Here is a 26,364-nt window from a genome sequence, read left to right as displayed (position 1 = left end):
CTAGCACTGGCACGCAACGCCACTGGCGAAATATATTAAATATAAACGTAAACTTTTAGACCGCAGCTCTTAGGCACCCGTTTCCGCATGTAGCGCCGTTGCCGTCACCGTCGGCGTCTCCCCGCTAAATTTGGAGAAAAAACTAACGTCACATGGCCTGAGCACCAATTCGGTTTGCCCACTAAATTTAACGGGAAATCGAATTGGTGTTGATGTCAGGTGACGTCAATTTTCCTGCTAAATCAAGCGGAGAAACTAAATTTGTTCATGGGTGACGTCACACGCAGTCATGTGACGTCATTTTTCCCTCTAAATTAAGAGGGGAAACTGAAGTGGTGTTAAGGTCACGTGGCGTCAATTTTCCAGTTAAATTTAGCGGGGAAACTGTGGCAGGAGGGGACGGTATGGAGGAGGAGGAGAGGAAGGTACGAAGGACGAGGAAGGGAGGGGACGCAGGAGGAGGAGGGTAGAGTACAGAGAAAGAGGAGGAACGGAGGAGAGGCATACCCTCCCCTCCTCCTTAAGAGCTGCGGTCTAATTTCGGATTACAGAGATTGGTAAAGGTCTTTCATTTTTTCAATATATCTTTACTTCGCGAAGCGTAATGACGTATCAAAGGGGTCGCTGTTTCGATGTACCCATCAGCATTATCTCCCCATGACGAAATTTAAATGGGGCATAGAGAGTGAATAACTCGATTTGAGTTCGTGACAATCGACGACTCGAGTAGACCTTGGGTCGAATCGCTGCAATGACGACAATGGCCGAACACTCACAATGTTTGGAACCCAGAGCGTTACCTTTGCTTTGCCAAACCTACGAGTGACTCTGGTGGATATTGGCGACATATAATCACCAGCAGATTACGTGGCCGCTTTTTCTGGATGCAAAACGCTGCTCGTTTTTCATGAATGTTTTTCTTTTCCTTTTGCAGTTTTCATTTAATGGAGGGAAAAACTAATCCATATATGTCTCGCCTGTTTGACCTCCAACTTTTCTTGACGTTGCAGTTTATATTATTGCCAGTGCTACTTTTCCCCGAAACGTAACAAAGATGTGTTAACCTTATGACGTCATGTGACGTCGTGCTGCTCATGCATTGTCCTCAAAAAGGAATTATCCTGTTTGATCCGCTTCAACCGTAGTCACGTCGTGTGACGCGTCGACTCCCGACTCCTGACACGCATCTTCACCCTCCCCACCCTCGTTTACATTCGCGATTCCGAAACCCCCAGCGGAGCTCCCCCTTGCCGTCTGTCTATTCCCTTGATTCATTCCCGAATCCCCAACGGAGCACGCATCAGCGGGGTGGGCCGGACTCTCCCATCACGCATCAATCGGGATCCCCAACAACCGCTCCGCTTTCAGGGGCATTTTCTCCCCCAAGTTGAGGAGGTGAGCGAGAGAATAGCCCTGCCCCAAACCGAAAAGAGAAAAATAGGAAAAGGGGGAAAAGTAGTCACAAAAATGGGGAGACTAAAGCAAAGTGGAGGAAGAGAAGAAAGACGAAAAGTGCATTATTGATTCCCCGGCAGTCACGTGATTCTGTCACCAACAGAGCGAGGGATCGGGACCCCCCCCCCCCCCCCCCCCCCCCCATCCACCCAAAATAAAGAAAAGAAGAGAAAGGAGGGTTTTCTTGTCTAGGGATAGAAATAAAAAATGATTCTTTACAATTTTTTGTATGTTGTGTGTTTTGTGTTTCAAAGTACACAACAAAAAGAAACACGATTAACTCTGTAGAACTTCTTCGTCTATCGCACATAGTTTTTTTTTTTTTTCTCTTGGTAGTTATTTTTTTCCGGAGTGCTTCTGATTTTTCGAATGGGGCAACTCTGTGGCCGCTACCGTTTTTACCGCCTAATGGTACCGGATAAGCCGCTAAAATGTCTGAGACCTATATAATATATAAGCATCTACAAATATAAAAACGGAGCTTACGTCTAGTTAGAAAGATTTGGTGCACACTTTTAAGTGAGCGTGTTGTTTTGTCATTTTAAAACGGTCAGCCAGACCTCCGCCCAGTTTAGAAACAAAAAAAAAATAATGCAGACAAGAAAGACGGGTTCATGAAAGGAACGTCGCAGAAAAACTAAAAATTGTCTTGTGGCTACGATCATCTTCTCATCCCTTAATTAAATAGCAATTAACAAAATCATAAATACTTCATATCTATATTTTGTGCACATGCATAATGAGCATTTAATTGTTAACCTTAAGGCCACCACACGTTTTTATATTTTGTATTATTTTCCTATAATGGAGGAATTACCTTTAATTTGATGAACACAAATTGGGTCCACCAGAAAAAACTTTTCAATCTCGTTCATTTAAAAGTTTACTTGTGCTTTTTAGGTCACCGGAAGCGGAAATCTCTCAGAATAATTAAAGGTATTTCGGTTATGACCTAAGTCATTTTAGGAGAAATTTTATTGTCTTAACAACCTTACATTGTTGCATGTTTGCCAATTATTGTTGGATGTAGTTCCTCCTTGACTCTCTTTAAATCAACAAGATGGCAACACAACGGGGGGTGTTATATATAATTTGAAACAAATACAAAAATGTAACTAGTCAAAAAATTCGGCGATCGTTTTTAGCTCGCATTTCATTATGAGAATTTAGGTGAATAAAATAGTTGGATAGTTTGTAAATGTTCGCAATGGAAATCAATGCAAATTGAACGAGGATCAATGCAGAGAAACCCAGCGCTTGGTTTTCTCGTTTAATTTCTGCTGCTTCGACCATGACTGCAAGAATCTGACGCTGACAATCTTCGAGAGATTTCAAGGAGGGCCGGGCAATTGATCAATATTAACCTTCCAACTAATCAAATTATGTGTCATTCGCAAATCAACTTTTATCCGGGTAATCGGTTGGTTTCTGAGGCAAAAATGTGAGGAAAAAAAATGCCGGCTTTACTGTGGGCGCTTTCAATTTTGGAACGTTGCATTGATGAATTGCAGCTCGCGTTAAAAGGCTTCAGCGTTTGACAAGATAGTAACCCAGCGTAGATATAAGTTTTAAATATTATTGTAAATATATTTCACTTTTAAATTTCGTTGCCCGGTTGTAGTTTCTTTGTGGGTAGCACAGCGTTGTTTTAAATAAGTTTGTGCGCTATGTCATTAATGAAAGAAGAAAGAGTCTAAAAACATGTATGATCTCTACACGTTTTTTTTTAATATTATGACTGAAGGTCTACGGAATCGATTAATTGAATATTTAATGAAATAAATGTCAATAAATAATCTTTCATAGAACTCTCAGTTGACGTCCAGACCTAGCTTAGAGTTATGAACGCTCTAGACGTCATGTGTAAGCGACTGATGGAACATATGTACCTACAGGGTACACTGATAGACGCGATCCGTTGGAGCAACGCCACAGAAACCATGAATGCCGATGCGATCATTGTAACGTTCCAACAAAATAATGCCACTGGTTAAAATGAAAAATTAGGCTACTTAAACTGCGATTATGAACGTACAGCTTTTAGCTTTTTGGCAGCCGCAGCAAAACCTGTGCTGACATCCATTCTCAGATCTACGATTTTGTCAATATGGGTATACTCATTTTTGATGCTATAAGAAATACGTAATCATATTGAACCTTCAGTTGAGAGTAAGCATTTACTATGTCGTGTTTGTTAATTATTGCCAAAGGATTTCGCTGTTCATCAATTTGTAAGTAAAACATTTCTTTCGTGTATTTCGAAACCATGGTCACAGATTCGGACGGGACCTTTCGAATTGGTCTGTGTAATTATACTTCACGGCACACTAGCTTATTTGTTCAACACGTTTTTCACAGATGATTGAAGTTCACTAGCTCACCTGAATCTTTTCCGTTATTTTTAAGTGTTCGTCTGCCTTATTCCATAAATGTTAGTGAGTATAATTATTTCTTCAATAAATCAGACAAGCCCGAAACATTAAGAGTTCTGAAAACTATTAATCCACTGAGCTAGAAAAAAAAAAGAATTATTTGAACACCATTGACTTTCGTTGACAAAAGATTTACTTTTAATCGTTTATCTCTCCATAAATCTTCTTAAACACTTTTTTTTGCTATTTATTTTGTGGTCCGGAAGCCGGTTAAGACCTCGATCCCACGGGAATTGTCAACATTACGCGGAAATTAATTTTCCTAATTTTCTCAAAAATAATTACTGAAAATTTACAGATCAATCCCTCGGCATATTTCTAAAGTATAAGGTCATGTAAAAGCAAAGACACATGTTCAAGTAGAAGCTGTTGATATATATATTTTTGCCGTGTTTGCATTGGTCGAAACGTGAACAAATGAACGTTGGAAATAAGGACTTCTCGCAGATTGCTTATATTTTACAGCGCATTATATTTTGGCGAGCCTTGCACGAAAAGTGCATTTATAGCTCGCAATTTGGAATAAGTTTCTCGTATGTAACGTGGGGTTAACGTACCGATGTACCGATATATGTCCATTTTAGAAAGAACCTTCATTCAGCTAATTCCCGAAATCTTTTATGTGCATGTCTTCAGCCGTTGCGAGAGACACGTCAAACTACTTTGATATTACCATCACCCTATTTCTACAACCACATCATCAAATTCATCCCAAACTTCCTTGGATGTCAACGCCTCGGAGCATGCATTAAAACGAAAATTTCAGCTGAACCTCGGGAATATTTTAGATGAAAATAATAAAATATAAATGAGCGGTTATTAAGGTTTGGACACGTACAGTTTCTATTCCACGGCTCTCCGACTTGTTTTTATTTCTTTTGCAGTGAGGGCTAGGGCCACATTCACAAAATTGTCAATTTATGCTATTCTTGACAAAAGATCGTAATGTTCCCTAGACGGGTGATTGCCTGGGTATCAGAATGCAAATAAATCGCGATTTCGATACTTTCTTGAATACTTCTAATTCCACGCAATGTCCCAGAAAGTTCGTCATGATCGCATGGTAAAGGCAAGGATATTAGATAGGAAGGAAAGCGGTTTTCTTTTTCGTCTGCCCACTATCCGTCAAATTAGAGCTCTGCGCCGTGACGCCGGCTCACACTCCTATCTCCTCCTCTTCCTCAGTTTACATTTGTGTTGTCTGGAAGGCCGAAGAACTGCATATACCTAATACCTTACTTCTCTCATCTTAAAACTGTATTAGTGTTTGGCATATATACAGATGAATCGAGTGTGTGCGGTATCTACATAGGTTTGAGTCCAAGAAAAGAACGTACAATTAAACTTGGACGTTCTCATTTTTAGGATTTACAATGTAGGGGGGGGGGGGGGGGCGGAAGGACTTCCAAATGTACTAATGGCCAGCCCTTCTGAGAGACAATGCAATTAGTCACGCTCGGTGCCATGGCTACGAACCTGAACGCGCATTGGCAGATATTTTTGCACGTTTTTTTTATATTAGTGTGAGGATTGGGAAGGTGGACTTCCAGTTTTCTTAAAAGTTTATGTTTGCATTCCAATTTTACCCCAGTCGCCGCTCTGGCTGTTCAAATAGCACGCGCATACATCGTTGGGAATTCACGGCAAAACCACGCCAAACGACGAAATTGTCGAAGTTACGTCATAAAATGGCCCAGAAACTTCCGAAACTCTTCAAAACGGTACAGATCGAGAGCTCCACCGCATTGCTAGTCAATTTAATTGCGTAATTTTTATTTTACTTCTGATTACAATTATGCGTACACAAGCAAAACAGCTTGCAAAAATTACTCTGATATCAAAAGAAAAATATGCCTTAAGTGAGAACGAATGCAAGAAAAATTATTTTTGTAGATGCTGCATCAAAAAGCACTTTCTTCCTCACTAAAAAGCCCGAAAGATGTTTACAATTCTCTGTAAAGCGAAATAAGAGCGCAGCTCTTGAGGAGGAGGAGGGGAGGGTACGGAGGGAAGAGTATGCCTCTCCTCCCCCTCCGTACCCTTTCCTGCTCCTCTCCTCCTCGTCTCCGATTTTGCGGGAAGTTCAGCGAAACTTTCCTCGCTATATTCAGCAGGGAAATTTAGCGAATATTTCCCTGCTAGATTTAGATGGAAATTTGGCGAACGTTTCCCCGCTATGTTTAGCGGGTTAAGTTTCCCCACGAAATTAAGAGGGGAAATTAACGTCGCGTGCCCTCAACACCAATTCAGTTTTCCCGCTAAATTTAGCGGGGAAACTGTGACGTCCCATAGTGCAACCCGCGCGATTACTTCGACGGCGACGGCAACGCCGCTCAACTCAGAAACGGGCGCCTAAGAGCTTCGCTCTAAAACGTAGCCTGGCATAGGGGAACTGCTCGCCTCTGCTTTCTGCAAGTGAGACAACCTTCGCCGACTTCTTCACTAACAAAGTTGAGAGAGTATGTGAGAAGAACGTAGAAGAAAAAAGACCACGCTTTCTATAGAACAAGGCCGTATTGCTGAATTTGTTGCACCACCACCCGGAACTCATAGAGGGGCACAGATTGAACACGATCGCAACGTCAGCGTTCAGTGTTGTAGTGTTGGCTGCGGTCGTAGCGTTGGCTTTCGTCGGACTTGGTGTGAAACGAAGTGTAAACAGCAAAACCATGCTGGTTTTTATTTATTTCCTTTATAATACTGCTCATTTCGCTACAAATTATGAAAGGTTTGCTACACACACTTGATGGGAGTTATATGTTATATCACGTCGTAATGTGTGCTTCTAAGTTGATCAAAAGTGATTTAAAAAAAAATTGACTGTGCGATGTTTCGCGCCAAAATGATATTATTTATCAAGGGCTCGGGGGAAGGAAGAAGATTCAAAGTAATTATTGTGGGATAGAAACTCTTCAAAGCGTTTACAGTGATTATAAACCTCGTTATACGTTTGCTGGGTAGGGGTTCAATAATTTGAGTGAGGAACATTAAAGTTGTTTGCTAATCGATAGAAAACCCTGAGCCTTGCGATTTGTGCCCTTCTTGCTAAGGGTAGAGGTTACAATAGTCTGCAGAGATCAGTGGGGGAATCATGCAAACTATATCGGTTACATATAATCTTTGCTGCAATTCTTTCATTCTTTCTAGCTCATTAATTTTTCAGGCAGTGTGAGGTACTTATACGATGTTGGCATACTGAAGTATAGCACGGACTCGTACGGTGTCTTATAGGCTAATAGTTTGGTTTCAGTGTATCCAAATTTTATAACTCATTAAGGATAATCGAGTTTATTCAATGTTTTATGAATTACAACCGATGTGCAGGTCCCAGAGGAGGTCATGACTTATATGTAGGCCAAGCCACATATACACTTTAACTTCACTAAAGGGAAACTGAAGCGTTTTGTACTTGAGAAAAAAACACACACTCAGTTCGTCTTCATTTATGTAAACACAAATGTCCAGATTATTTTTTTTTTTCAATTTCGTGCACAAAAGCTGTAGAACATCATTTTCCATGTACAGCTGAAGACCCTCGTTCCCTGAGTGTGGTACCATATCCAGAGTTTTTGCCAATCTCCGCTCTTGCACATCTTCAGCGCCTATCAAGGGTAGGCACGCGCACTCTGGCTATTTCCAAACAGGCTAAAAAAAAAAAAAAAAGACGTCACTACAGGTGTTAGTGCTGGTCAATATACCTGGCGAGCTTGCAATTGCACGCGCTGGCCACACGAGCGACACACGCTTGTCGGCCGAAAGATCTGTTTATGACGTAACAATTGTTTGGAGGTTTTTGTGTTTTCTCGCGTTTACTTACATCATTGAGGAAAACGAACGTGATATTCGGATTTATGGGATAAAGATACTGTAGAATTCACCTCTAACTCGTTTTTCTTTTCAAAAACCTCTTCTTCTTTTCTTTAAGATTGTTTACGTGGTAAAAAAGGCTGTGTTTTTTTTCTCTATTATATTTGTTATAAACATAAATACGGTTCAATCTAAATTTAGTACAATCTGTCAATTTTCATTTTATTTCGCGATGTGATTGAGAGTATGTTTGCGGATTATTTCATCTTCTTGATCATTCATTTGTGAATAAAGTACGCAATCGCCATCTAGAAGATGGATTTGCAAGTACAAGTTTTCAGCTATGTCATGTATGCAGACCGGAAAGAAAAAAAAAATGTGCCAGTACCGATCCCTGTGGACACCAGTTCAAACATCTCCTTTAAATCGTGGATGAGCGTTAATTGTTAGTACTGATAGCAATCTGCATGGTGGTTTTGTTATCCCATTATGAATTGTACCTCCTCTTAAAGTCGTTTCTAGTAGAGATGATAATTTTGTGTGGCCTTCGTCCAAAGAAGCTTATCACGAAGCATGGATTGAACAGAAGCGATGCGTCCACGTCGAATGCCAACACAGCGCTCGTGTCCCATTTATGTCCCGCGAAAGCCATGAATGGGTAACCTCGAGTATTTCGCCCGGTGGCCTTGTTACATAAGGCGTGTAGATCAAACCCTCGGTAAAAAACGGGTGAAGGGGAAAGAGGGAGATCAAAAAAGGACATACAGACACCGAAACAGAGAAATGCCAAGTGCACGTAGTGCCATCCCAAAACAACGGAAACCCCATTTACTCGTAATAAACATGTCAGGCTCCATTTTCTCTTACCATAACAGTGGGGTGTAGCTTCTAAACCAACATAACTTCACTAGTGCGCCTTCCTTAGAGGCTCGTTATATCTCATGTATCTATCGGTTGATTAATTTTAGGCAGTTTGTGGCGTGCCGAGGCCGCATAATAAACTGGGAAATTGATGAAGATCCTGCCGAATGCGTATATATATGCGAGCGCCGCCCCGCTCTTGAAACGTAGTTAAGATGTAGCATGATGGCGATACATCATTTTGCTTTTGTTCTCGTTGTTTTTCGTTCTTTGCTCGGCGCATAATGGGAACCGGCGGGCGCGTTGCGTGAGCAAGCAAGGCCTGAAAACAAATCTTCTCGCTCTCGTTATTTATTGTTCCCGCGGCTTTTTGCGGTAAAACACCGCACGCGCATATACTCTCGAAAATTGGCCCGAGTAATAGGATTGGGCGAAGTCGTTTCAGCATGTTTTGGGGGACGCGTAACAACGTTATGAAGTCGGGCTTTTGCGATGTTCGCAAAATCTTGTCTTCCGTGCGCTCGTTACCTTTTTTTTTTTTTTTTTTTTTTTTTTTGCGTCGCAAATTTGTTTTTTTTGCGGTACCCCGAGCTAGATTGCGATGTCAACCTGCGGCGACAACCGGGATATCAGCAAAAATTAACGATGTCACATTTTTGTTTTTCTTTCTTGTTTTATCATCGGTGTCACTTGTCAGCTCAACAAGGAAATGTGTTCTTCTTTTTTGCGAGTAGATTGTGAAAGTTTCGATCAAGTTCATTCTAGCGAATGTTCATTTCATGCATCGCGGCGAAAATGTCCTCGATCGTAGGCGGATCTTGTTTTAAGCTGCTGAGTGTGTCATGTGCCACGGGGAAGTATATAGACGAAACAAAATAAGCCTTATTTCTTTCTTATTTTTTTTTTGGATGAATTTTAAATTGAGGAAGTAATATCAAGTTGAGTAGGGACGCGCCCCAACAGGTCACGCGATCTAATCCTGCCCTGACTTGAGGCCCAAATTGCGAAGGCGGCGAAATGGATGCTTCGAAGCAATACAAAGTTAAAAAAAAAAAAAAACCTGTACGCTACACACCTTCTGCTTCTGTCCGATACCTGCGCAACGAGAAACAGAGGGAGAAGGGGAGACGAAAGAGCGTCCTCGGGGACGTCAGAACGCCGCTAAGCTCTGACTGGAATGATTAGTGAATAGACAGAAAGGTTAGCTGCCATTGTCTCTACCATAGCCTACCCTATAGTCACAAAGTCTGGCAGTTCGACGAAGCCATAGAATTCCCTGTTGCAAATTTGGAGCACGAGGATCTGGTAGCAGAGAACATCAAAGAGCCATTTCTCGGGAAACTTGGACGTCAGCGCACAGCTTTTGCAGCGGCGAGGACCTTAAACAGGCTTGTTCGCTCGGGGGAATTGTGTTTCTTTGTCTCGCCGCACCTGGTCGCCAGTCACGTGGCTTTTCTCTCATCTGTTGTCTCCCGCTCCACTTTTCCATTTCGGCGTCCGCTTCTCGTGGTGATCTGCCAGGCTTTGTCCGAATATAGGAGGCTATATGTCTCTACTCACACTTCGAACGCCTTCGAATGTCAAACGCCGGCGTCCAGCGCTCCGCGTTAGCGTTCGAACGCTCTCCAACATTGAGTATAGAGACAAAGGCGGCCAGCTTAGCGCCTACCCACTAATTATTCCTCTCAATGTACTGACTTATTATCTTAATTTGCTTAGTCATCCACTGACTGGTCACGTAAACATTTTGGTACCTTTGGTGTCGCCGACGTCGTTTCTCTCAAGGACCGTGAAGGTCAACTGCGCGATGAGACATATAAGGCTTTCGGCTTAATAATTAATAACTTGGCGCCTATACTTCGTTTCAGCTTAAAGGGGCAGTGCAATGATTTAATTGTTGAAATAATTGGCAGTTTGCATTTTTTAAATTGTTTATGCAAACCAAGTGACCAAAAAAGGGCCACCTTTCCCCAAGAAACTGCTATTCTGCAGCCTAATCGCAAACCAATAAACTAATTATTTGCCGATCTGCAGCCGCCTGTCGGGGTTACGGGAACCAGTGTTGCCAGACGGAGAAAAAAAAAGTCAGCAGATTGATCTCCAAAAAGTCAGCATATTTGCACAAAAATCAGTAGATTCTACGAAATCTGTGTTTCGCCATTTCCATTAAACCATTTTTCGAAGAAATACTATAAAGCAACAAATAACATGGTAATAAACACAAATAAAATATGAAAAAACAAGACCAGCTCTCGAGTAATTCTTTGTGAAAAACAAAGTAAAATGGCACCGTGAATATATATATATACATATATATATATATATATATATATATATATATATATATATATATATATATATATATATATATATATATATATATATATATATATATATATATTTGTTTTTTTATCAGCATTGACTAGTGTTGCGATTTCGAGGATTATTCCTGGAAATCGAGACTAAGCCACTTTTAGGATCAACAGATGAGGGAGACAGTGGGACATCCACCTGTCGCTATTATTGAAACGAAACCAAAACAAGTCGTTCCAGCAAGTGCGCGTGTGCATGCTCATTTTATGTCCTCTGCAAGCTGCCATCCTTACCGGGTTGTGGAAGGTTTTTGACGCAACGCTGTCGGCGCGGAGCACTGTCGAGGCTACACGTCGTCTGCTACGGGCTTATTTCTTTTTCGCCTGACTCAAAGCTTGAGTTCGAACGTGGAGAAACTTAATTAGTTAGCTTTTTAACACACTGAGGAATAACATTATATTATTTTCTTGCCAAAGCCTGCCAAATAAAAGTTAAGAACCGAAATTTGGATGTCGATCCCATGCATTCCGCCGGGCGAATGAATGAAAATGGCAGCCCTCCCCGCTCAACTGGGAGCAGCCGAGAGCTCACGCGCATGCGCTCACGCCTCTCGCTTTGCGCCGCAGGCTGATTGGCTCACTCGGGAGGGAGACGTTACGGCGGCGAGATCATAGACTGGCCAAACTCTTCCTATATGGCTCTGGCCCGGATGTCAGTCAAACCCAACGTTGGTCGAACCCACTGATCTCTATGACAATTGCTGGATCGCGCTTCCCCGCTTGTTCGCTGCAGCGCAAGTGAAGCCACCGGACTTCACTCGCTTGGGATACGATTTGCCCTTTTTGCTAGCCTTTGCTGCGGTTTTCCAGCGTGCTGTAGACACGTTTTCTACTCGTTCGTCGTCATTCGCCGAAGAAGTTTTTTGAAGACTCTGTGTATTGTTGAGACTTGCCGTTGTGAACACGTGGAAAATTTTACGAAAGTGCAGTGTCGCAGGAAAAAGGCACAACGCGTCGAAAGGAAGGGCTGGCGGCGTGTTCAAAGCTTCCTTGGCACGCCGAAGTGCAGTGTCTCTGTGCCATCGCACGCTTGGATACCGACCAAGAACCGACGCCGTGTGTATGTGTTTAGCGAGTGCAATGTGCGTGAAGCTGTTCGTGCCTCTGGATCAGCGTCTTTTCCCCTCGCGGTTTAGGAACGAGCTTAATCCAGCGTCCACTAGCGACGGAAGATGGGGGGAAGGTACGTCTTTTTTTCGTCCACGATTTACAGAATACCGTGCACAACAGCTCCTCGTCACTGGTCAGTGCTGGCTTATTATCAACCTACTTAATTGCACTTGACGTTTGAGCGCGGCTCGCCTAATTGTAATTGGTCAACAGATCGCACACGACCATATCGGCCGCGCTTCAAAGATTTTCATTCTCGCCGTCTTGTACTTTTGCTTTCGAAAACCCCCCTGGCTCCACAACGTTGCCCTATTCGTGCTCCCACGGAATCTATTAGAGTAGATTTGGGACATAGCCATGGTTAATATAGTACATAAGAACACGTACAGATCTCCCCCTTTTATTGATAGCAACTCACCGGAACAGCTGGACGATCCAGAACTCCGTGGCCGATATATATAAATGATCTAAAGGCATCTACGCGCGACACACGTTCAGAACTTTGGCGCAACGTCAATTCTTGACCGGTATCCAAGCGTGCGAAGGCACAAAGATGCATCACTCGGCGTGCCAAGGAAGCTTTGATCACGCCGCGACACCGGCGACACGTTTTCGACGAGTTGTACCTTTTGATACGGCTTCACGCACATTGCACTCGCTAAACAGATTCACACGGCGTCGGTTCTTGGTCGGTATCCAAGCGCGCGAAGCCACAGAGACACGGCACTTCCGCGTGCCAAGGAAGCTTTGAACACGCCGCCAGCCCTTCCTTTCGACGCGTTGTGCCTTTTTCCTGCGACACTGCACTTTCGTAAAATTTTCCACGTGTTCACAACGGCAAGTCTCAACAATACACAGAGTCTCAAAAAACTTCCTCGGCGAATGACGACGAACGAGTAGAAAACGTGTCTACAGCACGCTGGAAAACCGCAGCAAAAGGCTAGCAAAACGGGAAATCGTATCCCAGCGGGGTTGCGTCCGGTGGCTTCACTTGCGGGAGCGGCAAGCGCGATCCAGCAATTGTCATTGAGATCAGTGGTCGAACCTGCTCTGTGTGTAGATATGAATATACGGTTAAGTCGCTCGAATAGGTTGGGTTACTGCGCCGTCTAGCCAGTGCTTCCTTTTTATTTCTGGGAGAATTTGAGTTTCCTTTCATGGGTGACCCTGGGAACTGAAGGGGCCTAATAATAAATTTTTAATTTGTTTACTAAAAAAAAGTCAGTAGATTTCCTCCTTTTTCAGTGAATCAGTAGACCCGGAACAAAATCAGTAGATCTACTGATAAATCAGTAGACCTGGCAACACTGACGGGAACTGAAATGACACCGTCTCTGGGGGTACACGGAAGTCAACAAAACCTGTCCCCCTCCGCAACTACACTCGCCGTCAGCCCCGTGACGAACCGTCCTTTGTGTCGATCGCTCGCCGCCACCTTCGACGATGCTAATCTTTTAAAAGCCGACAATCGCGGCGGAAGCGGTTGGTCTCTGAAGAGAGGACCCAAGGGGAAAATACATGAACCCCCAGAGTACGTCACTCGAAAGTAGACCTGGAGAGTTGAGAGGCACTTTGACCTTCGATTTGTTTTATTTGTTTTTTTAATAAGATCTAGCGCTCGCAAGAAATTGGTGTTTTCTGCTTTTCGTACCATAGGTGTCGCATATTAATTTCCGCAGTTAATTGGCCAAAGTCTGAAAATCGTTGCACATCCTCTTTAAGTCCAGACGCAGCCCACACTACGAACTAATGGTACCACTCAAGCAGCGTCAAAAGAGCAAGTCATTTGGCCTTTCTTTATGATTCGTTCAGTGATGAAGACAAACAGAAATATAACGAACATCATGATGGTGTCCTTCTGAATTTGCCTGATTGGTGCCTTTAACACTTACCGCCGGCTGCGTCTGCGCTAGAGGTAAAACGAAGTATAGAAACACGAATTAAGTGTACTATTTTTCAGGTCTTTGGAAGATGTAGCAAGTAACATAACTACGTTACTCGTGACTGTTATTAAAATGTAATGAGTACATTACTACGTTACCAAAAAATGTAACTCCTTATCGGTAACGCCGTTACTTCTAAAGCGTTACCGCTAACACTGCGAACCGCTAGCAGTACATTTGGGCGGAGAATGAGTGAAAATGCGGTGAAAAAAAAGAAGAGAGAAGCGTGTTGCGTACTGGTCCCTGCGCTCATCGCATTGCTTTAGTCGAATCATTTCTCCCAGCTTCGCCATTCGCTGGAATCCTTCAATCATTCGCCGCGAATGGTTGTCTTCGTGTTCTCCGGAAAAATTCATTCACACGCTTTCTTTGGACAGTGGGTAAACAGCGAGTTTTATGGACCAAGAGCTAGAGAAAGCGTCCCGTTCCATCTCCTCCCAATTGCTATGTCGTCCTATGTTCGGGTTCAGTGATGGATCACCTAAAGCTGTCGGTATACATGCCAAAACTATTAGGCAATAAAAAAAAAAACATTCGCAACAAAAGGAGGCAGGTGCTGAGCGCGTCACTGCAAGGAATCGCAAAGAATACATCTGAAAAAAGAGAAAATATCGATCTCATTCTGTGATTCCTATAATTATCCCACAAAACTCGTGCTTTGCGCACGCGGGGGACGCGGCCTCGTGACTCTTGCGTGCCCGGCGGCATAAACATGACCCCACGGGAGAAGGAGGCACGTATAATGTTCCTATATCTGTTGAGCGTCTGGGTTAGTCACATCGGTCATTGTAACATACAGTCCACTGCGGTTATATCCTAAAGTGGCGTTTTCATATTCAATCGCAAGCGGTGTATTAGACTTCGTTTCGTGTCTCGTTTGATTAAACAAAAAAGAAACCTAAATTATTCTTTTTATATATATTTTTTCTATTACAGGAGGTGCTCTAAATTTTTCTGAATCACATAAGTAACTCATCTGGAAATAAATCTAAAAGGGCGTTCGTATAAATACTGGTGCATGATAAACAAAAAAAAATGTGTCTTCGCGCTTTGTTTAACTGCCTTCGTCAGCGTTAATATTCAAGTTGGTGTCCTCCGACAACTCAAACTTATCATTGTAAGTAGTCGCATCTTGCAAACCCATTTTTTTTGTAAAAATCAAACCGTTCCTTTGTTTGTTTTTGCGAGAAGCAGTTCCGTGGAATGCATTAATCTGGAACAGCATATTAAATACAAAAATATACTTGTTTATTGCCAACAAATCAGTTACCAATAGCGCAATGCGAACGACCGCTAAAGTCCTGAGTTAATCGAATAGCTTATAAGTAGAGTCTTTTTTTTTTTCGGTATGTGGAAAACAAAAAAAAAAAAAATCACACGACTGATAAAAGCCAACTGCGCACAACCATTTTGCGCTCATTTTCCCTCAAAGTTCGTCTTCCAGGCATAGCATCTGATTCTACTTAAAGTGGACAATCCCTGTTACAGTAACATTTCGTCTTAAAACCTGCGACGTTATGTCCGTCTTCAGGGTGTGGTCAGTGTTAGCGCCAGACGCGCGACGAAAGAGGCGTCTTCAGCGCGGTGCGCCATGGGGTCACGCTGCGCATGCGCCCCGCGCACGCATGAGCGCGTGTCAGACAGAACTAATTGCAGTCGAGCACGTAACGGGGCTTGTTGCGGGAAAAACGACAGCGCCTTCATTAAGAGGCGCGACCACAAAGCCATTCTGACGTATTCGAGTGATCTTACATCATTGATTGAATTTGTAAATGGATAAATAATGTCCGAATGAAATCGTTCATTAATTGTTTCTGGAATTTAAAAAAAAAAAAAATATGTAGTGTGTACACCCGTCAGCGATATGAAGGTGAACAGCCCTCCTCTTGTTTTTGACGCTCCTGCAAATTTTTCAACAGGCTCTGTTCCAGAAGAGGGCTAGAACGCAAAGTTTAGACCCCAAGCCACGTGCCGTTTGAAACGTTGAGAGTTAATATAGCTTTACGGAGCCGTAACAAAGGCAAGAAACCAGGTAAGGTGTTCACTTTCATATTGCCGGCGGGTGTATACTTTAGGGTGTTCGGTGAATGATCTGCTGAATATGGGGTGAGATTTAAAAAAAAAAACGAAGAACAGTTTGCTCTGTTATATTGAGCCTAACATAAGCTCATAAAACTCCGTGCACAGCGTCACAGGGCAAACTAATTCCTTTTTCTTATATATATATTTTTTTCAACTTGTGTTTAGTCTTTTCGCATGCCAAGCTCCTTGCTCACGTTGGAGTGGTTGGCTCTTCCAAGTTTTTTCCTGAAAAGCCGACGTACCAGTTGCGTTGGAAAAAGGGTAGACGGAAAATATTCAATATCAAATCCAGTTGTTGCTGCGATTTTTGCGTTTATTATTGGATCGACATAAAAGGCTTATCGCATCGACATGTTATCTCTTTTGTTTCTTTTTTATTTATTGCCTTGTAAGGCACTAGTATAAATACCTGTAAACCATATGTTTCGTATATTTTTTTCAGTTTTGTTTTAACTTCCACACGTATCCTCCTATATTAGTTATACCCCTGTGAAGCCTCTAGGGTATGAAATGAAATAAACGACTCAAAGGTGCCAACTTATGAAAGATGTGTTCAGTGGAATTTCACGCCTTCTCAAAATATTACCGATCGTAAGCTATGTCAGCATTTTAGCCTTTCTCAGAGCGTTCCGAACTTGCGTCTAAACTTACGAATCCTTTCAAGTTCTCGTGTAAAGAATGTCCAGTTTTAATTGAGCCAGCCGCACGCAATGTTCGCTCCATTATCCACAAGTCCAAAGGGATGTGGATAAAGAAATGCAGTGAAATTGAAATGGAGAGTGCAGGAAGGGGGGGGGGAGGGGTGAAAGGGAAGGGGATGAGTGGGGGAAGAGTTACTGAAGTCGTAAAGGGTGGGCACCCAGCAAGCTTCCTCATTGTGGATATTGATCAAGGAGGAAGGTCAGGAGCAACCGAGCCTAAGAAGGGGGACCGAACCACGGTTTCCTCACTCTCTCTTTCTCTTTTTCTTTCCATCTCTACACATCCTGTGTCATTTGAATTTGTTCGGTCGCTCTGTTTCGTAAGTCCTGCGGGCTTTCGGATACATGCGTTCTACTGAAGTTATTCTGCAGTGTAGTCTTGGCTGTTGCACGGGGCATGCACACAGGGCTTACAAATTTCTATTTTGCTGATATTTCACGCAAATCTTCTTTGATGGGTTATGTTTTATTTTTGTTTGCTTCCATATAGCGATGCGACGTACCTACGGTGTTTTCTGCACCGTACTAACTGGCGGAACTTTGTCCAAGGGCCCTAAACTCGTGAAACACAAAGTTGGAGCCGAAAGTTGGCGGAGCGCGCCGATTGGATGTTGGCGACAAAAACGCCGAGTCATCGTCGTGATAGTCCAATCGGTGCGCTCCCTCAACTTCGGCCCCAACTTCGTGTTTCACGAGTTTAGGGCCCCAAGAGTAGCCAACAAAGGCGGGACGAAGGGCATATGCTCAGTAAGACATAACGAATATCTGGAGTATACGATAGGCGTCGTGTACAGGATTCCGCTGACGCGCTGTAAGATATCCCTTAGCGAAAACTAATACGTTTGAAATATACCACATTCTAATTTGAGTGTATTTGAAATACAATTCATAATTGTAAGTACACGAAAAATATACCGAAAATATAAACTTCTTTTTTTGTTACTTTGTACTAAAATATACTTCTAAAAATCATTTTAAAATACCTTTACTTAAACTACATTTGAAGTACCCTTCATGCGTTTTGAAATATGTAAATACTAAATTAATAGGCACAAAATACCTTTCACATATATTTCTTGAAATATTTATTTAATTCATGCAAAATATACCCCAACCCTAAAAAAATGGAGCAATCAAGAATACGTGCAGAATACTCTTAAAATACCTGAAAATCGTAAATACTGTTGTGTTATACTCTAAGTACCTTTTGACTGCAATACTTTGGTAGTTTGACTTAAACTACCAAAATATTTAAAAGCTCCCCTTCTGAAGTTCACTTCAAGCAGGTATGGAGTACACTGAAGCGCCTAAATACATTTGATTAGTTTGGCAACTGAATTGCGCAGCATCGCACTGATAAATCAGCCCAGCTTATGTTATTGTTTCCTATTTTCTATCAAGAACACACCTGATCAGTTCCTTGCACACCAATCACAAACGGGGTTCTGGAACTACAACCACAACATTTGCTGATGCTGGAAAGCTTCAGCAGGTGCTGTGAACAGATACGTTTGGCGTGCTTTTGTTAGCACAATGTTAGTTCACTGAACGTGTATACTCACCATTGTACGTGATGTGAATAGTGACTTTAATACAGTGACATTAACTACCATATTAAATAGTCAACTACTAAAAAGGAAAGGCAAAACAACTACTGTAAAATATTTATTTTTCGCGGGCTCAATATTTCGCGATTTAGGTCAAAGTTGGAGTTTTGGAATAATTCGCAAATTCTAATTTTCGCGACGCGCTGGGATCGCAATATAGATTTTAATGTTTTTACATTTTGCCAGAATTGTTCACGGGACCTATTTTTCGGAATTGTAGGCGATTCGCCAACTTTGCGAGAATTAGGTCCTCACGAAAATAAAGTCGTTTACAGTATTTTAAAGTGAAGAAACTGCCTTGATTCGCTTCGCCCTGAGTGGTGCTACGCAGAGAAGCAATAACATGTATTTTATGAGCCGTTTGTGTGGATATTGTTTTAGGGACTGTGCCGAATTGTTATTAGTTGTACCAATGCCTTTTAGTAAGAGATATTGTACACGAACTTCAAAACACTGTTTCCCCCTTGACAGACTCCCGAGGAGATGATCGAATACTTGTAACCTTAATAAGCGCAGAGGTGGTCACCGAAAAAATTATTACCTTCAATATGTAGGCTATATAAGCCTCTAGAGCAGTCAACGGGGCTGTGAATGAGCTCTTCAGTGCGTCATGGTGTTTGTGTTTGTGTTCGTTTCTAATGTGGCTTTGTGAGATGTATTTAGTAGTGCCTTCAAACACCACAGGGACACCATTTGCTGACAAAATAGAAAATAAAAAAAAAATTGTGTAACCGGTTTTTAATTTACAAATGGCATCTTGAGTGTGAAGGAATAATATTTTTGGTATATCTAAAATATCTTTTGATTCATATTTATAATGTATTTTGAATACATTACGCGCGTATTTCGAATGCGGCCAAAATAATACAGAATAAATACAAAATGAATATTCGTACTAAATATATTTCAACTTCGTTTGAAGTACGGCCCCTTTTTGCTAAGGGATACGTTGGCCAAACTGTTAGATGTATCACTGAGAGATTGCGTGATCATCCCTGATCGTTGCGGTCGACAGTGGCGGCAAGAAGGAGGGAAAGGGGGGGGGGGCTTTTTACAGCTCGTTTCTATTGGAGCCCAATCGCAGGGTACGACGCTACGACCCGATGGAGGCCAACCGAGCAGCGCTAAAAGGTGCATCGTCATGGCGCTCATCGTGTTTACGTGTTTGCTATCAAAAACTACAGCAAACACGCACAGTCATTGCGCTTCGATCCCGCGCTTTTTTTTTTTCTCTTTTTTTGTGTGTGTGCGAGTCCGCATTTGGTTTATTCGGTGAAAGGGAAAAGCCACAAAGAGAACGATCGCCGTGGCGATGCACTTCTGCCGCTGCTCGATTAGTTCCAGAGTGTCGTAGCGTCGGTTGCGGTCGGACACTCGCAATGGCACGACAGTGCTGAAGACTAATGAGATGGAGCAAGAACTCCAACCTTACACTTCTCCAATGCCGTCAAACTTACTTGCACGAGCGCGTGGCTTCATTTAGCGTCGTCCTCGAACTACTTCAAATGAGAACGGGTTAAATGAGTTGAAAGACAAAGTCACATGCTCGCGCCGCAGTGCGGTGCCGCAGCATTGTGCAACTGCGTTAGCCTTGATAACGTCGCAGGCAAACATTGATCATGCCGAGCATTCGCAATTGCTTTCGGGACCTAATGGCTGCCAACTCGATGATCGACGTAGAAGAGCAGTGCGATCGAGGTAACGCGTGTCACACCTAAACATTTTTAATTTTGCCAAATACGGTCTGTATTAAATATCTACATCTTATTAATATCAGCAAGATGCAAGAAAACAAGCGTATTGTTAGGCCGATCATCCACGACCTAGGTAGCGTGATTGTCTCACCGCGGTATCGCGTTCGCTGAAAGTTAAATAATAACTGTGTTGTGTGTATGTTCATACAGCCAAAAGTTAGTCTGCCCCAACGGGCGTCTGATGTTTCAGCTGTAGATGAGCAATTTGGCCAGTGCATTACAACAGCTAGCCTGGTGTCTTTAACGTGCACCGCGTACTAGTGATACGCGACCGCGCGCCGGTACGATGTTCATCTAGATGGAAACGGGTAGGGGTGGGGAGGAAACCCAGGATCCCTGGATTCTGCAGGGCGAGCTTTCGCTCCACGTGCTCTAAGCTGCCTGCTTAAGCTGGACACTCGGCGAAACCGAGTGTCTGACGGCCACGAATAGCCAGCGCCAAAGTCATGCGCGGCATTAGGGAGTTTTCGTAGATCGCTTTCGCCATCCCGCAAAGCTCTCCGCAACACGCTACGCTACCCGGAACTCTACAGTCAAGGCTATCGGCGAACAGGCGCATTAGCGGCTTCTTCATTGCGGAGGGCTTAGCGGAGTGGGAAACGCGGTCTACGAAAACTCCCTATTGGCCAATCGCGGCGCTCAGGAATCTCACCTGCATTCTCGCCAAATGTCCAGCTTAGGGGCCCCAGGTGTGCGCTAGCCCACTCGGCCACCGATCCCACCTCTGGAAGTTCGAATATACATGTAATGCACGCAACGTCATCGCACAGTACCCATGGTCATTTCTACTTGCTTTTGACGAGTAAAACTAATTCGGTGGTGCAACATGTATTCTGCGAAAGGTACGCAACGCAGCAGCAGCGGTTGACAATTTCTCATTGAATATTTCCAAAAATCGCTTATAGCATTGGTATCGGACAACGGCAAGCTCTGAAAATTTGGCCTCTGGTCCGGATCGCCATCGTCAAGGCGAAAACTGAGCGTTCATCGATGCGTAGTTCATTAATGCGGTGATAGAAACACTGCAATCGCATTTTTGTGAGCGACACCTCGTACACACACCTATGCTATGTTCACAAACGAGCCCGCGTTTCCCCGCACCAAGCGCGGGCAGTGCTCAGAAATCAGATTCACGTGAGATCGAGCGTCTGTGCATGCGCAGTGCCGACGGAAGCGCCGCCGCAGTATGTGACGTCAGAAGGTTGAGTTTGTGTAAAGTAGCATTCTGAACGTTCGTTGCATGCGACTGATGGTGTGAAGACAGCTAATGTTTCGGAGGCCTAAAGGTGTAGTCAGACTGCTCGTACGGCGTACAAAAGACACGGTGTTCGCTTCAGACAATGCCATCGAAATATCCCCGGCCACGCCTCAAGAACGTTCAGACATAGCCTCCTCTATACTCACGAGGATCTGGTGGAACACAGAATCAAAAGGCCACGTCTCGGGGAACCCGGATGTCATCACACAGCTTTTGCAGCGGCGAGGGCCCGAAACACACTTGTTAGATCGGAAGAAGTGGGTTTCGGCGTATCGCCGCAGTGCTGCGCCAGGCACGTGGCTCTCCTCTCATCCGTCGTCTGTCACTGCACCTTTTCCATTTCGGCTACCGCTTCTCATGGCGATCTGCCAGGCTTTGTCAGTCTATAGGAGCCTACGGTTCAAAGCATGTTCCAAGCGTTTATACACATACCAATGGATGTAACATGTCTTTAGACAGTTTTTTGTACCATCAGTGTGGCGGAACACTCATATAAGAAAAAAAAAAAAAAAAAAAGGTTACGACACTGCTTGCAGACTGTCTTTTGTATAATGTATTGACCACAACTTGAGACGTGTCCTTTTTTTTTTCTCCCCGGTTTCGCAGCGTCCTTGTTCCAGCAAGACCGGCGCGGCCCAACGTTCCTGTACGAGCCACCGCGGCGCGTGTCCTTCTCGAACGCGACCGGGGCCACGATTCCGTGCTCGGCCGTCGGGACGCCGGACCCGCGGGTGACATGGACGTCGGCGGACGGTGCCCCCGTGGACGACGTGCGGGGCCTGCGCTACGCACGCCCCAACGGGTCCCTGGTGTTCCCGCCCTTCCGTGCGGAGGATTACCGTCAGGACGTGCACGCCACAGTGTACCGGTGCGCCGCCGCAAACGCCGTGGGCAGCATCGTCAGCAGGGACGTCGCCGTCAGAGCCGGTGAGTCTTCCTAATTTATGTCTATTCTAATTTACGGCGATCCTTCTAACAGGAGGCTGTCACTCAGCTCGAAGCATTTGATCATGCGAAAAGAAAAACCGCCTTTCGAGTACCATTGGTATGGTCAAAGCCGCGACCCGCGGCAGGTGTTGTGCATGGATACCCGCGTCGTTGTGGGTAGAACAATAAGTAAATTGTGAGTGTAAATATTTGCTTAAATAAGCAAGTGTTTTGTACAAAACATCATACGTGGCATGCGGGGAAAAGAAGAGACAAAACTATTGGCCGGTTCGGTTGTCATGCCGAGGCTATGACGAAGCCACTGCGCGATATTAACGGACGAAAAGCACTCTCGCTCGCCGTAGGGTTTCGGTGTTTTTAAGTAACCAGTTTTTAACAGATGGGGGCGCATTATTTTTATAGCTAGTTTTCAGATTAATCACTCACAATTTTACTAGTCAAGCGATATCGATAAAGTCTAAATTTCGCTATGTGCACTCCGCGAAGGTGTCAGCGCGAACACGACGCCGATGCTTTTTCGAGTTTAATATCGAACGGTTATCAGCGGGCACCAAATTTTAGCACTTCGGTTTGTGCCTCAAATGAATACCTTATATATCACTCTTCTAGTTTTGATAACAGCATCTCGATTTTAAGAGATAACAAAATGCGACGATTGCTTGTTCGCGATAACAGTGTATGCGTATTGTACACGCGTTCAAGATATAAGCTCAATATAAAAAGCCCGTTTATAATATTAAACAAAATAAATTCGTTTCCTCAACGTGTACCACTACCTTCGTTTATGGGGGCAGTTACGCGAATTAGAGATTGTATGATCGGTCAAATAATGCAATAAGTACGCCATGTGGATGATGGCAAGCGGGGACGGCTGTTGGTGCGCGTGGCTAGCAAATTATTATGCTTTTTTCACGTATCAGGAGATCGTCAATTCGCATTCACTCTACTCTTGAAACGACATCAATGTGCACGCTTAGCTTACCTATCCTCTGTGGAAGCGCATCCGTCCCCTCGTCACTACAAAGTGTCTCGAGGGAACCGGTTTTAGGAGAGCTTTCCTCCCGCAAGTTGGCTCAGTTGAGCAGATTGACGTTAGGACACGCGCAGTGACTCTTCACAGTTTTCACACGAACACAGAATCACGAGAACAATAACAAACTCAGCTGCTGAGACACTAGATGACACACGGCAAAACAGGGAGGCAGGAATGTTCCTTCGTACGATTCCGAGTGCACACCGAGAGCACGAAATCATCACATCATGCAAATAGTACTTCTTACTGTCGAGGTTCACAGAAACTCCGATGTGTGTTTCGCGTAAACGTACGCCGTGGCCACCTAAATTTACAGACAACATTTCTACGCTAAATTTAGTGGGCGATCGCACTGCCGTAATATTCTTGCGTCATAATGTCACGTGAAGTTAAATATTACGTCCAACTTTTCTCTCTAAATATATTGAGAATTGAGCTCCACGTCGTGTCACATAGTCAGGTTAGTTTCTTTTAAACACCGTCCGCTAACAATAGCGGGGGGGAAGTCCGCTAAATTTCAGAACGACAGCGTAACTGTGTGCTGCGTCTTTCTGCGGCTCTTATCTTAATGGATATTTTCTGACAGGACAGATTGGCAGTGTTCCATGCAGTTGTCTCCCCAAGAGAAGTGTTGTCCCTCCTTTGACAACACTTCGTCGTTTCCTAAGATTCGACCGTGCACGAGGATTGAAAGCACAACGGAAGGCATCGAGCGCGTTCCATACTCTGGGCATCCCAAAAAGACGCCCTGCCCTGTGTTTCTTGTGCTCTAAGTGAATGACGTAGATGACAGGTTAAACATTTAATAGAATGCCCGACTTCAATGCAGTATTTCTATACTTCTATACGAGAGATATTTCGTAATCAGAGGAAAGGAAACGCCATCGCACTTCGAGGCCACGTGCGCCGCATCAGCGACGCTTGCTATAGGGAGTATTCACTGGCGGCCATAGCTGTGTGCGCGACTGCTGAGCGCGTGCTGATGGCAAGCTTCCACAGTTCTTTTGCGACGTGCATTCCGCACCATCAAGAGTGTCGGTCTTAGCAGCCTATTGATGTGAGCTCGTTCTGAGCATGCGCTTTAAACAGCACCCTCAAATATGGCGTCCAGTGAATACTCCCTGTACTCCGTTCCTCCCCCCCCCCCCCCCACCGTGGTTCCCCCTTAAGCCGAGACTGCAGCCAATGCTCTAACCACTAGAGCACGGGATCGCAGCTTTGAAACGTTCTGCTGCAGAACGAACGCTGGCTCTAAAGAAGCCTGTCTCAAAGCCAGGAGCGCGGGCTAGCTCGCTCTTGCAGCTTTCACTGTAATCTCAGCTTAAAGAATCAATAATTTTTTTTTATATAAACAGTTTGATTCAGGCACGCGTGTCAAAAAAAAACAATTTTACGCAAAAAAAAGAAATTAGGGCAATATTGACGGCGCGAGATTTACTTCAAATTCTGCGCGCAAGGTCCATGACGTTACGGAATGCTCATGCACTCCTTCCACCTCAACGAGATGGCTATACTCTCTCTCTCCACCTCAACGTAATGGCCAGGCCGATTCACCTCTCGTTCACCCGCCTAAAATTCCGAGAGAGAAAAAAAAAAAAGTAGAAAGGAGGTGATGACAGACTAAATGGCGTCTCGAGCCGCTAATATTGCACTAATTTGTTTTCGTAAAATTAATTTTTGACACGCGTGTCCCAACCAGACTGTTAAAAAAAAAAACAAAAAAAACATGTATTTTTTTCTTTTCAGTATCCCTTTAAGGATGAACGGAGTATAAAAGCAACCGTAATGTACTTAACGTGACCTCGAAGCGCGATAAAGTTTGCACCTCTCTGTGCAAGATATTTCCGTCGTGTGAATACATTATTAATAACATTTCGGCGTCTTGTGAGAAAGCGCAGCTTTCACAAGGCAGAAGGGAAAAGTGCTTGCTAGAGAAGGAGCTTCTGGTTCATCTTTAACCTGTCACCGACTATAGTTCCTGACAGGATAAGAACTGCAGGGATGTATTTCAGTTGATTCACCTAAACTCACTGGATCCTGAAAAAGTAACGCGAAACTCCCCGGATGGTCGCCGTTTTAGTTCATGGAATTCTTAGTTTTTCCTTCACCTCTCCATTGTCGTGAGCCGATTTAAATTCCGCGTTGGCAGGTTGCTTTACAAAGACGTTTCTTGAGCACCGAGATTTTGTTATCAACACACCGGCGAAAAAGGCACACGTCCTCGCGCACCCACCAAATGGGGCGGCAATGCTTGGTGGTTATGAAATATATTTTTCTCTCTTTTGAAATAGGCAAGAAGAACAATATAATTGTAGGACATCTGTGGAGATAAGCATGGTTGATAAGTTGATTGCATACACAGTGCAAAAGACGCTTATAATGGCGACGAACGCTTCCAGATACGATGGCGCTCCATTGCGACCTTGGCGCGGCTGATTCAGAACGGCCCTTTAGAGGCGTCAAAGATTTAGAAGAACCAAGATGGCAGTTTCCATTGGAACGGAGACCGATTAGCCAATGAGGAGGGTGAGCCGCGTCTGCTCCTCGCGAAGGATTTCCGGTGACACCATAACGACGCCGAGCTCAGGCTGGCTTTGATTGAAAGGATATTGGGTAGAGTTCGATGCTAGATGCCTCGAGGTCTACCCACCAATATTTTTTTTTTCGACCAGCCAATAAGAGTTTAGCGTTCTGACCTCATCACGACCCCTGTGCAAGAAGCAGACGACCTTGCGCTCCGCATAACTTGTAACGTTTTTTGTTGTCAGTATGTTAATGTCCGTTTGTGTACTGTTCTCATGCAGAGAAGACAAATGGCGCTACGTTCCCAAGATTTATTGACTTTAGAGCCACTTACAACGCGGTCTTCCTTCCTTGGATATCACTTCGGCGTATCTTGATCTTCGAGCGTGCGTGCGCAGCCAAGGCCCGACCGTATAGTCAACGGGTGCGCGCTGGAGGTTGAACGTTCGAAAATAAAACGCCCGGCGCCACTTGTCCT

The 26,364-nt window shown here is 44.0% G+C and overlaps 1 protein-coding gene across 1 annotated transcript in view; it reads left to right on the top strand.

The window, feature by feature from the left end:
* Positions 1-3,296: 3,296 nt before the first annotated feature.
* The window catches only part of LOC121047054 (Down syndrome cell adhesion molecule-like protein Dscam2), a 193,850-nt gene continuing 170,782 nt past the window's right edge, over positions 3,297-26,364 (top strand). Inside the window, exons 1-2 of the mRNA XM_042286221.1 lie at positions 3,297-3,444; positions 21,989-22,309. Coding sequence (XP_042142155.1) covers positions 3,297-3,444; positions 21,989-22,309 — 469 coding nt within the window. The remainder of the gene's footprint in view (positions 3,445-21,988; positions 22,310-26,364) is intronic.

Source organism: Ixodes scapularis, unplaced genomic scaffold, assembly GCF_016920785.2.
Source record: "Ixodes scapularis isolate PalLabHiFi unplaced genomic scaffold, ASM1692078v2 PGA_scaffold7__128_contigs__length_106722199, whole genome shotgun sequence".
NCBI lineage: Eukaryota > Metazoa > Arthropoda > Arachnida > Ixodida > Ixodidae > Ixodes > Ixodes scapularis.
Note: the sequence above shows the minus strand (reverse complement) of the source record. Positions and strands in the feature narration are given on the sequence as shown.